The sequence below is a fragment of the Lipotes vexillifer genome, unplaced genomic scaffold, assembly GCF_000442215.2.
Source record: "Lipotes vexillifer unplaced genomic scaffold, Lipotes_vexillifer_v1.1 scaffold43, whole genome shotgun sequence".
Lineage (NCBI taxonomy): Eukaryota > Metazoa > Chordata > Mammalia > Artiodactyla > Lipotidae > Lipotes > Lipotes vexillifer.
This window is the reverse complement of record NW_006770037.1, coordinates 315,713-329,040: the sequence shown is the minus strand read 5'-3', so window position 1 is coordinate 329,040 and position 13,328 is coordinate 315,713. Positions and strand designations below refer to the sequence as shown.

General features: G+C 36.7%; 1 protein-coding gene across 1 annotated transcript in view; it reads right to left on the bottom strand.

Moving 5' to 3' along the window:
* The window catches only part of RTRAF (RNA transcription, translation and transport factor), a 16,638-nt gene extending 3,530 nt beyond the window's left edge, over window positions 1-13,108 (bottom strand). The window contains 6 exon segments of the mRNA XM_007472366.1: window positions 207-275; window positions 2,488-2,576; window positions 3,473-3,559; window positions 7,799-7,898; window positions 11,144-11,268; window positions 12,873-13,108. Of these exon segments, the coding sequence (XP_007472428.1) occupies window positions 207-275; window positions 2,488-2,576; window positions 3,473-3,559; window positions 7,799-7,898; window positions 11,144-11,268; window positions 12,873-12,933 (531 nt within the window). The 5' untranslated portion in view covers window positions 12,934-13,108.
* Between the last annotated feature and the right edge of the window lie 220 nt (window positions 13,109-13,328).

The following is a 13,328-nucleotide window of genomic DNA, read 5'->3' as shown; positions in this document are numbered from 1 at the left end:
CTGAAAAAAAAAAAAAAAAAAAAAGACTGGATACAGTTTGCTTCAGAATCAAATTCAATCCCACTGAAGTAAGCTATTCTTTCTCTGGGCAGTTCTAACACAAAATAGATATCTTAAGCATTCTCAGGCAAAGTTCAAACTCATGACAACCAAAAGAAACTTTCTGTAATAATTAATTTAGAATTTATTTAAATTAAACAGCATACCTCTTTCGTTTGATTTGCTTTAGCAACTGCATCCTGTGTCAGGCGCTCCTGGACCAAAATGCGAATTGCCTAAGAAATCCCAAAATAGTATTTTTACTTTTTATAGGCTGTCTGTTATCTTTTCTTCTCTGAGACTATAGAATAAGGATGCCCAATTTGATGAAATTAGAAATACCTAATTCATTAACAAACTCCCCAGCAAATTAAAAATTTAAAAAATAGCTACTGTAATGAAAGTTTTCACTTCTAATATTTAATAACGTGGAATGATGTTCATAACAATTACATTTTTTGAATAGGTAATTTGTGTGTGCTAAAAAAGTTTTTTAAATAAAGAAGGATACATGGCGAAAAAGTATGTCTCCTTTCTACCCCAGCTTCAGCCATACTTTCAGAAAACAATTATTGCTACCAGATCCTTGTGTATACTCACAAGGCCTCTATCAAATTACAAGCACGCTCAGGGATATATGCAAATGCACGCACGCGCGCGCGCGCGCGCACACACACGCACAGAGACATGCACCTTTGATACAAAGGGTAGCATATCATACACACTGTCCCTGCTTTCTTCACTTTATTACAGTAAAATGTTTTCAGATCTTTCAAAGGACACATTTTTTTTCATTAGCAAGGCATTTTACCACTGCAGACACAAATGCATGCACGCACCTGCTCACACTTAAAAAGTAAGATTTTTAAATGGAATTTTAATTAGTGGATGACAGTTGCAACCCCAAGATAAGTGTGAAAATTTGAAAAATTATTTTTAATAAAAACCAAATGCTACATTTGAAAAAGAATTAAACCAATCTAAAAGTGATTGCAAATGTATTTACACAGTCCAGTTGCCAAACAGTTAATGTATTGATTCTCACAGCTGCAATATGGATGTTTTCCATATTATCATGTATTGTCTGAATGCTTCTTAACTCAAAAAGACAAACATGCTAGGATTAGAATTTTATAAAACTTTTGATTATAACTGACTTATATTGTACTTTAGCACCCCAAATATGCTAGCATTGTCTGTTCTCCTCTCACTCAGTTTATGATTAAAGCTGACATAACCACTACAGAACTGTTCCAAAGCAATTTCTATAATTGCCTGAGTAAGGAACAAGCCTTTGAAAGAGCTAAATTTCACTAAAAACAACTTTTGTCTCTTGGCGTCCAATCTGAGTTGAGAAAATCTGAGTTAACGCTCAGATTCAGTATAGAGAATTATAATAATCTAGGAATAGAACAGTATTCCCATATTACAAATGTCATTTAATAAATACAATTCTAAAAAGGAGAATAAATTATGATCTCTTGTGGGTAGAGTGAAATTATTCAATTTCCTGTAAAGCAGTTTAAAGTAATTTAAAGCTCTTTAATTTCTCATAAAATCAATAATAATTTCTAAAATAACTTCCAAGTCTGGTAATACCACTCCCCTGCCCCTCCCCTTCCCCCCACTAGACTATCATAATTACTCAACATAAATCTTCTGAAGCATGGGTATATTTTTCCACTCAGAAATAAGAGGCCTCTTTTAGGCCATCAGGTTCCCTGCTGTAAGGTATGAACTGAGTGGCCTATCTAGGATGGGGGGCTTGGAGGACAGAAACATTCATTCCTCAAAGAGATCTGGGGGTATGTTTTTGACCAAATTCACCATTACAAGTTTGGCATTTTCCACAATCTTAATGAATACAGACCATGAATATTTAAAAGGACTGATTAAACAGAAGTGGGGTGATATAGGAAAAAAAATGGACCAGGACGTCCTTGGCGGTCCAGTGGTTAGGACTCTGCTTCCAATGCAGGGGGCGTGGGTTCGATCCCTGGTCAGGGAACTAAGATCCCAGATGCCATGCGGCCAAAAAAAATAAAGAAAGAAAGAAGAAAAGAATGGACCATAAGGTTCAGTGCCTAGATTAAAATCCTGACTATCATTTTCTATGTCAGCTTGAACATTATTTATCTATTATCTTTAAGTCTCAGTTTCTTCATATACATATTTTAAAAAGACACTAGCATCCACCTCTAGGATTGTTGGGAGGATTGAATGAGTCATCTGTGCACAGTGGCAGGCACACAGTAAACACTCTTCGATATTAGTTGTTAGGTAAGCTAAAACCAATGAATTCAAGAAATCTGCTTTATGTCCCACATTCCTCCAACATTTTCCTCATTCTACCATAGATTTAAATATCAAACACAGTTATTTTTAGAAAATGAAGTTTTTAAAATTATATATAGAGTTTTTGTCAAGAATCAAGAATATGAAGCTGACCTTAAGCATTACCAGGTAATCGTCATGACGCTGAATCTGAAGAAGGTTAGCCAAAGCCATTACACCAGCCTTAAAATCAGGATTATTTACTATAAAAGATTAAAAATGGAAACTTACAGCTCTGCAAACATGTAATTACAAACGTATATGTAAACATATAAACTTAAAAATATTTTTATTTTCTAGTAACAACAAATCTCTTTAATTTCTAAAATTGCTGCTGACAAAAGCAGGATGGGGTAAATTAGGTAAACTGATGAGATCAATGGTTTTCCTACTAATCAACCAAAGTGAACAATCCAATAAATGACTAAATTAACTCACATGAGGTTTGTTCTGTAACTTTCTCTGCAAGGCCCATTTATGTAACACTATTAATTAACCTTCCTTCCTAAAGCTATTAATTTTAATACACAGATTCCCTTCAATGGACAGTTTTCCCAAAACCTTTTCTCCAAGCAGCAGCTCTAGAGCATCCAAGCAGCTTATTAATTCACAAGGGTAACTCATAAATTACAGGTCACAATCAGTCAGTGAAAGAATATTTAACATATTGTAATCAGAGTAATTAGAATCTTAATACTTTTAAAAGGAGAAAGAATTACTTAAAGACATCTGGGATTTAAAACAATGAAAAATTTTAACACTTGTCTCATACTGTCATTAGATTAAAAAAATATTTTCTGCACCCAGGAAGGAAATCACCACCATGATTAAATAAAATCAAAACCCCCAAGTTACTATGAGCAGATGAAAGAAGAGCATTTTCAGTTTCAGATATTCAGCTACAAGAGGAGGGAAAAAGCACACTATAACTGACAGTAAAAAACAGCATAGAGAATAAAATATCAACACAAATGTTGTCTGCATGAAACATTCTTAATCTACTAAAACCAAATAAACCCAGACTTCATTCTAGGAAGTAAAAAAAACATTTAAGAAACCAAAAATGTTGATGATCATTTTTATGCATTTATAAACTTACCATCCAAATTGATCAATGGCTCTGCATTTTTAGCTGCGTTGTCAGCGTTTTTTGTATTATCAGGTACCAAGTCCTTGTATTTTTCAGCTGTAAAAACAGGCAAAAATACAATTTGTAGAGCTTCAACTTAAGGTAACACAAACGTTGCTTACTTACTGAATTTAACTGAGCCAAACTGGTTATAAGCACAAGACAACCCAAGCATTCAAAAAAAAAAAAAAAATGCTATAATAAAAAATCTACCAGAAGACAATGTGACTAGCTTTTTAATTAAGCTGAAATGATTATCAGACACAAATATCTTTTCATTAACATTTCTTAAAGTAAAACATTTCAAACACTATCTAAATTTTAGAAGAGAAAGTCTGCTTTTCAGCTTCCTGTCAAACTTGGTAGGGGTAGAAGAATGGGAGAAGGGTAAGTATAGGTCACATGAGGTTAAATACAAACACACTAAGAAGTTTCTTCACAAATCTTGTGAATGCTGTATACAAAACCAAAAACCTTTTCTAAAAAACTGGGCCCGTGAGCCATGGCCGCTGAGCCTGCGCATCTGGAGCCTGTGCTCCGCAACGGGAGAGGCCACAACAGTGAGAGGCCCGCATACCGCAAAAAAAAAAAAAAAAAAAAAAATCACTTCAAATACACCATCATATACAAACCTAAACTTATTTTATGGAGACTTAAAATGCAGAATTCCAAAAGGAGATTTTATTACTCTTACCTGAAAAATACTAAATAATAATATTTTAAAAGACTTTACAAATAAAAATACTTAATAGTAATTCACCAAACTTAAGGCCCAAAATGCCACCTTTGGCTATAGTGCTTATATGATTTGCTAATGAACAAAAAAAGGGAAAATAAAAGGATTAAAATTTAAATCAGACAGGAGTTAGCTTAAAGGAGCTACTGGCCAAACCTGGAACAATGTAAACAGCAAAATACAAGATGACAAAAAAGGATTAAGACCCACTGAGTAAAATAAGAATCCACATATCTAAACTGATCTGAATAAACAAACAAACATAAATTGGTGAGAAGGGAAAGCTCTTCCTTACAGTGGAAAGACAAAAAATAAATGTAGAGGAATGATGGAATTAGAAAAACACCTTCTAGTCATCATAATCAACATAATAATTGACTCAGGCAAAAATCATCAAACGTATACTAAAGCTAAGGTTTGAAGAGGAGAAGCATATAGAAATCATCTAATATCTCTCCACAAGACAGATAATTTTTACACTGAAGAAAGCTTAACCAAGTGATCAGAATAACATGACCAGTATTCAGGCATATCACCAACACATGCCTCCTGATATGATGCACTTAAAAGAACACAACATCACTTCTGTGTTACTCTTAACAAAACTACAAACCCTGAATCTAATCATGAGGAAACATCAGACTCACTCAAACTGAAGGACATTCTACAAAATAAATGTCAGTGTCCTGAAGCATGACGACTGAGTAACTATTCCAGACTTTAGGAGACTAAAGAGACTAAGGAGAATGAATGCAACACATGATCCAGGACTGCTTTGGAGGTTTTTGTTTGCTTGTTTTTGCCATAAGGAACATTGAGACAAATGGTGAAATGTGAATCTCATGTACAGATAACAGTAAAGAATCAAAGTTAATTTCCTGATTTTGATAAGTGTACTGTACCTACGTAAGACGGTGACTTTTTTTAGGAAATGCACATAAGGGTAAAAGAGAAATCATTTACAACTTAGTGTCAAATGGTTTAGAAAAAAATTAGGAATATGTATATATAGAGAGAGAGAAGAATAAGGCAAATGAAGTAAACTGTTAGTAGTATCTGCAGAATCTGAGTATGGAAAAATTCTTTTTACTATTCTTGCAATCTTTCTATAAATCTAAAATTATGTCAAAAGAGTTAAAAGAATTTAAGTCAGATTTTAATCACCTTAATTGAGAAGCTAGCAAAAGGCTTTAAAAAACGTTAAGGCACAAACAAAAATTCACACTGGTTTTATCAAATAAGAATAAAAATTTAAAATAACTTAAAAGTCAAGAAGAATGCAACTTATTAATGTAAAACCATAAAAGCACAGCAGTGCCTCCTACCGATAAGGGGCAGTGTTTCTCATGCTAACTGTTTTTTTAATACATTAAAAAAGACCATGCTATCACTGAGAAGTAACTGTACTTAACAGTTACAGTCAACTACAAGGATACACAATCATACGGCATCTACTGTTCTTGGTACAACCTAGGTAACCTAAGTTGAAGTATTATAAAAATGGGACAAATGGACTAAATAAGGGTAAAATAGAAATAAATTGAGATGTGACTATAATTTTATGTGGGAGTAGCTGAAAAACACTTGAAAAGCTGGAAAATACTTTGTTGCAAATTAACTAACAGAGTTCCTACCAACTCAGACCAGAACAGGCATATTTTACTAAAGGCTCCATAGTAAAGAAAAAGTCTTTGAGCTTTCCTTAAGATTTCTGCCATAAGGCATCTGAAACTTAAGTTTGAAGAACCGGCAAAAAAACAGCTGGCTGATGCTCCACACCAGTATGTATCAACATTCATATATTGAATTTACCAAGCATTTATAGTTGATAAGCACATCTACTGTACACAAGAAACTATGTCAGGTACTGTGGCAGAGAGAATCATGACTGCTCCCTCCCCCGCAAAAAAATGTCCATATTCCACTCCCTGGAACTTATGAATATGGTATCTTACATGGCAAAAGGGACTTTGTGGATGTGATTAAATTAAGGACCTTGAAATCGGAGGTATGGGGGTTATCCTGGATTACTTAGGTGGGCCCAGTGTAACCAAAGCATCCTTATAAGAGGGAGGCAGGAAGGTCAGAGAAGATGTGACAATGAAAGCAGAATCACAGAGAGCTTAGAAGATGATATGCTGCTAGATTTGAAGATAAAGGGGCCAGAGTCACAGAATGCAGGCAGCCTCTAGAAGATGGAAAAGACAAAGAAATGGATCTTCCCCTAGAGCCTCCAAAAGGAACCAACCCAGTCGACAAACTGACTTCAGTCCTAATACAGATGTTGGACTTCTGACCTCCAAAACTGTAAGATAATAAACAGTCTTTTAAGTCACTGAGTTTGTGGTAATTTGTTACAGCAGCAACAGGAAACTAATAGAGGTACCATGTAGGAAACAAAGCTGATTATCAGCTTACAATTTAGTGGCGCAAGTAAGACATAAGCAAAATGGAAAGTGGCGAATGACTTAAAAAGCTATAGGGTTAAATGGGAAAGCAATGGTTTCTGAATACATAAAAGGAACTATCATTTGGAAACAAAGTGTAGCATTCTAAAACACTTATGTTTCAAAAAATTAGCTTGGTGGGCCACGTGGATGAGACTAGAGGGTGACATAGATGGGAGACTAGCATGAAAGACATTCCAATAATCTCAGGAAAAAGTGGCAAGAGCTTGAATTAGGGCGACAGCAGTGAGGATGGAGAAGGAAAGATAGGACAAGGGAAAAACGGATGGAACAGAATGAGAGGAAAAGGGAGAGGCCAAAGACATTAAAAAGGCTTCAAACGTAAATCATTAAGAGGACTGGAACTGACAGTCCCATGAAAGAGAACAACATAAATGCAGAGGATGGAGGTAAAGTAAGATAATCAGATCTTACATTCAGATGTTAGCAGGCCTTTCAAACTGAAATGGCCTGAGAGAAAACAGTTTATTGGAAAACTATTTTTACTATAGGTACTAACATTCAAAACCTTCCAATGATACAAGTATCTGTAATAAAATAACATTAAACAATAATAATAAATATATTTTGGCCTACAGTGCAAATTTGCATTAGATGTATGTTTCAGTCTCTTGTGAAATTACCTGCTGCAACCAACACTTGAAATCCTATCAATTCTGGGACAGCAGCAACAAGTGAACTTGAAAGGCTAAGGTACAGACTGAAAGATGGCAAATTCACCAAAGTAATGTGACATTGTGAGAAGACATTCAATTAGCCGCCTTCTTCAGAAGACATCACCTTCAAATTCTAAAAGAAAAATCTAAATACCAATGAAAACCAGTGCTTTTAATATCTTATGATATTAAGGAGACTCTCTAATTTTAGAAAAGAAAATTCTTTCCTAGACAATTTGGGAGCTGGATACAGAAGAATAATTACAAAAAGTAAATTTTAAACAGATGCTGTAAAGTGAGATGAGGATGTACAAAACTTAAAATGAACCAAAGGTAAAACAATGTAAGACAAACTGGCAAGTTCCCTACGTTTTTACACTCCTTTCCCACCTTTCCTCTCTCTCTCTTTAAAACAGACATTCCCCACAAAACATACCATTATCTCCATATTCAAGTCTAACAGCTAAACCAAGAAGCCAGTCGATTGCTTCTGGTCGATCTTGAATCTTGAAAGGACAGTTAACATCTCTGAGATACTGTGAGGGGAATAAAAAGTCTCGTTTCATTATTACTATAAAGTCACAAAATAAAAAATTGGTAGAGTTGAAAGAGACCTTGGTTTGGATCTCTAAGAATTTCTTATAACATTTACATTACTAAACCTTTGATGCAATTATGTGACCCAAAGGAAGGAAACACTTAAGTGTACCACTCAGGGAAAAAAGATGAAGTAGGCCCATCATGCTTTTTGAAATTTATACTTTTGCAGATTCCAGATAGGGCACCACTGCCTAGATGTAGAATAACTTCATTTTGTAGATGAGAAAACCGAAGCCTAGAGGTCAACACTTGCTGACAGTTATACGACTTAAATCGGGGAGCTGAATCTAAACTTTCTGATTCCAGGTCTCAATACACATAGAGCAGGTTAATAAAAAGGACTTTAATTAAAAAGGAGGATATACCAAAAACCCCAAACAAAACAAAACCAATTATTATCTAAACCTTAGCTTTCATATCGTGGAAATGCTTCTGAATAGAGTAAGCCATGTGACATACAAGCGTTTTGAATAAATGTCAGAAACTGCATATTCAAATGAGTATGTCCTTAAAATAAGTCTCTTAGGAACTTAAAATCTAATTCCACCAACAATGACGTTACTCAAAACTTCTGGAACTCCTTTTTGGAAATCCTTTGGGGGATAATTAATGAATCAGCACTTTTTAGCCATAACTTATTTTCTAATCAAAAATTTTATTCCCCTGCTTTAAAATAAAGCACCTCATTCACAAGATTTAGTCATGATGCAAAAAGCAAACCCATATTCAAAGTATAAAAAAACTGTCAATATTAAGGATATTCAAAAGATGTCTCCTGATCTAAAAGTAATTCCAAAAGAAGTTCCAAATATGCTTTAGGCAATGATATCATCATTCCAAAGAAACCACCTTGAAAGATAATATCTGTGTAAGTTCCAATACATTTATCTTTAGGTTATACTACTTTACTGTCATTTCTGGGTGTTTTTCATCAGCAAGTTTATATTCTTCAATACCCTTCCACATGTGGAACTCTGTATTGTCTTGTACACGTGAGTGGGCCATCATAAGATGTAATATAAGAAATATAAAATCCTAACAATATATTTCAAAGTCTTAAGAAACCTATCAAAATTTTCATAAATACTCTTGAAGGGCAAAGGAAAATAATCCAGTAGTAGCAATAATAGTAGGGCAGGGAAATTAATAAACATATAGCACTTGCTATGGGCCAGGCACCTCTGTGAAAAGGTACATAGGTATATTTCAATAACAATACATACCACTCCTATGAGATAGATATCACTGTTATCCCCATTTATTGATCACAATATTGAGCCACTGAATGGTTAATAAACTTGCCCATTGTCAGAGGCAGTATGTAACTTACACAATCCTCTAATACATAAAACTAGAAACTTAGGTACCTAAACACCAGTCAATGAAAATTTAGTCACTTTTCATATTCCTTTTTTTATTTAACATTTTTATTGGAGTATAACTGCTGTACAATGTTGTGTTAGTTTCTGCTGTACAACAAAGTGAATCAGCTATACGTATACATATATCCCCATATCCCCTCCCTCTTGCATCTCCCTCCCACCTTCCCTATCCCACCCCTCTAGGTGGTCACAAAGCACTGAGCTGTTCTCCCTGTGCTATGCAGCTGCTTCCCTTTAGCTATCTATTTTACATCTGGTAGTGTATATATGTCAATGCTCCTCTCTCTCTTCGTCCCAGCTTACCCTTCCCCCTCGTCGGGTCCTCAAGTCCATTCTCTACGTCTGCGTCTTTATTCCTGTCCTGCCCCTAGGCTCATCAGAACCCTTTTTTTTTTTTTAGATTCCATATATATGTGTTAGCATATGGTATTTGTTTTTCCCTTTCTGACCTACTTCACTCTGTATGATAGTCTCTAGGTCCATCCACCTTACTACAAATAACTCAATTAAAAATATGGAACACTTCACCAATTTGCGTGTCATCCTTGCACAGTGGCCATGCTAATCCTCTATATCGTTGTTCCAATTTTAGTATATGTGCTGCCGAAGTGACCATTACTTTTCATATTCTTAAAGGAAGAGATCTTGTCAAAGTAATAGAGCTAATAAAAATGTTTAATGTAAATAATGATACTGTAAAATGTAATTTTTATTCTAATTTGAAAACAACTCTGTTTTCTGCAAAGACATTACTAAAATTAAACTAGGTCAACAGGAAAGTTATTCCAGCCACAAAAATAAGATAACACACGCAGATCTTTTTAGGATTATTTCTATTGTACATAACAAGGGACAACTGTGTATGTTAAAAATAAGCAAAAACAAGACATAATCTTAGTTTTCAAGCGTGTCAATAATGTCTTATTTTAATACAATACTCTAACTGTATCTCTGCTATATTTTTAATGTAATGTAAAAATTCTGATTTTTGCCATTTTTACTATTTAGAGATATGTGTCACTGTTTATTTAAGAAGTCTCAGTGTTTCTGGACAAAACTATTTCTTGCCTTTTTTTTGAGTGTCTACTTGTGCCATTACCTTTATTAGTTAACAGTCTATAAAGTTAGTTTTCAATGGGCAGCGGGCTAGTCAGGTATAGGGCCCTAAAGGATGTGAATACAGAGTAAGTTTTGCTATAGAGAAAATGCAGAAATGAATATTCATATGTCATTCATTTACATACATACACATATATGTATACAAATAAACACACACAAATATATAAATTCATGAAACAAACAGGTCTCTCTATTGTATGTCAGGCACACATCTAAGTACTGGGGATAAGCGCCTCCTCTCCAGCTACATAAGCTTAAAGCTGACAGTTTCGAGTAACCAGGGATTAGTTGGGAAAGGTGAGGAGTGGGAAGACTAGTCCAGTCATATCACCTAAAACTGTGATAGCTCCCCAGTTGGGTCAAGTTCAAACTCTTTATGGCACATGAGCTTTCCTCTCTCCTCAGCCTATTCTATACTCCCCTCCACCCTCAGGCCTAATGATCACCATACTATTTCTATCTAATACTGAATGCTTGGTAGGAAGAGATAATATAATCTGCTTTAAAAACAAAAAAACATGGTAAGAAAAAAGTAAAATCCCTGAAGTCTAGCTTTTCTAACACTGATCATTATTCGTTTTATTTATTTTAAAGAAACACAGTAATTTTAAGCTTGCCTGTCTTCATATAATTTTTAGACAAGCTCTCTGTACGTTTTATTTTACTTTCTAATTCATTACCTTTTCAAAGAACTTGGGCCAGTCACTGCTGTGGATGTTTCTTAAATTACCTCTGTCTTCAATCTTGTAGTGTCTGATTTTCTGGTCTTCGAGCCAAACAATAAAGTTTCTAAATTCTGTTTCATCTGCAATAAAAACACCATATAAATCACGAGAAGCACTAGGTAATAGGTAAAACACTTCCTTCACAAACAGTTTTGTGGAATTTTTTTTTTTTAACTCCAAAATTATAAGTTACTTGAGCTGCTTGAAGTAGGAGTTGAAAGTGCAGACTTTGGATTAACTTATGTTCATATCCTGACCTGAATTCAAATTGACTCCAGACATTTAGTGGTTGTGTGAAATTGGGCTAATTACCTAAATTTTCCAGGCCTCAGATTCTTGAGTTACAAAATGGGGAGTAATAGTAAGACTTACCTCATAGGGTTGTTATAAGATTAAATAAAATATTTAAGGATCAAAACAGTGTCTAGCACACAGTTTTGCTATTTAAGTGTCAGTTATTATTCCAGTTCCTATGGGGAAGAGGAGGAAGGACTGGGCCAGGTTAAATTTACAGCAACCATAATGTACAAGAAATTAAATGGCAAACAGAAAGAAGATACTGACTACCATTGTCTTTTACTGTTATGGCACATTAAAAGCGTTCATGAAAAAGTACAGATGTTGTCTCATTTAATCCTCCCACACCGTTTCGAGGTAGGTAATATCCTGATTTTACCAGTGAAAAAACCTGAGGCTCAAAGATTCAAATTCAGACCTAAGCTCTACTACCACTGAACCTTTTTTCTTACATAAAAGGCAAAGCAGAAAAACAAGATTCTATAAATTGACATGCTTCTACAGGAGATCAACAAAACACTGCTATCCTGTTTGGGAATTATTTTCAATTACAAAATTCAAGCTTGAATTCAAATTCAGGCCTCCCTTATGAAGTCTTGAGACTTATACAATGGTCTGAACATCCCGGGTTGTGCTTGATCACTTTCAAACTTATTAGTTTACCACAGGCCAAGAACTCTGGAAGAAAATGAATAGTGGGTAGTAGGTGAGTAGCAGTGGGTAGCAATGTTAATACTTTTTACAATTTTAATGCTGTGAAATCCCAAATACCTTTGTATTTACAATTCAACCGCCCCGCTCGTCTGCTATTAACTTTTTTTGCACGACTCGCACACTGTCATTAGTTCGTTCCTATACGCGCTTGCCCAGACATTGTCAGTCCTGGACTTCGTTCTATCTCGAGCTCAAACTGCCGGATGGGCTCCCACTGCCCCCCACCCCCACCCCTTAGTTCCCAAGGGGCACTGAACGAATCTTCAAGTTACTCAGCAACTTCCTCGGATTCCAGCACTGTGCTGGCCCCCAGCAGGTGCTCAAGGTATCGCCCAATCACCCGGGCTGAAGGGCTACGTCAAAAAGCGAAGACTTTCCCTCTAGAGCGCTGAGGGTGCGGGCGAAGTGGGGTGGGCGTGGGGTCTGGAGTTCAGCAAGTGCAGAAAGTGCTGATGCCGAGGCAAGAGCGGGTGACGGGGCTCCGAAGCCGGGGAAGGAAGGCGGAAAGCAGAGGTGCTTGGCGGCCGGCAGGAGAGGGGTCCGGGGAAGACAAGGCCGCGGACGGTCCGGGTGGGGAGCCCAGGTGCCGGCGCTGAGAGAACGGCGGCCCGGCAGCGGGGAAGGGCGAGGGGTGGGTCACTGACGCCCGGCGGGCCCGGGACCGCCTCCTCACCTTTGCAGTTGAAGCCGGCAGGGTTGTGGTAGTCGAGGGCCGTCAGCTTGCGTCGGAACATGGTGCCCGCTGCTCGCTCCGGTCCCCCGGGCTGCGGCCGGGAGTAACTTGGTACAGTTCATTTACATGAATAGAGCGGGCGGTACAGACACCGGCGACGCGGCGAGAGAGTGGGGGGGTGCCGGGCGCTCCGAAATGACGGCGGCCTTAGCCAATCGTGGCTTAGGAACGGCCGCCTCTGGCCAATGCCCACCAATCGCGGCTCCGGCTGGGAAGGCGGGGCCACGTCGGGGCACGTCGACGCTCAAATAAACTTTATTGTCAGCCTCCTAGTTGTACAATAGGCAGAAAGCAAGTGAGAAGCCAGTTACCTCTTGCTTTCCTCGCCGCCTTGATCATACAGTTTAGTATTTTCAGTGTATTCATTCATTCATTTAATTATTATATGCCTCCTAC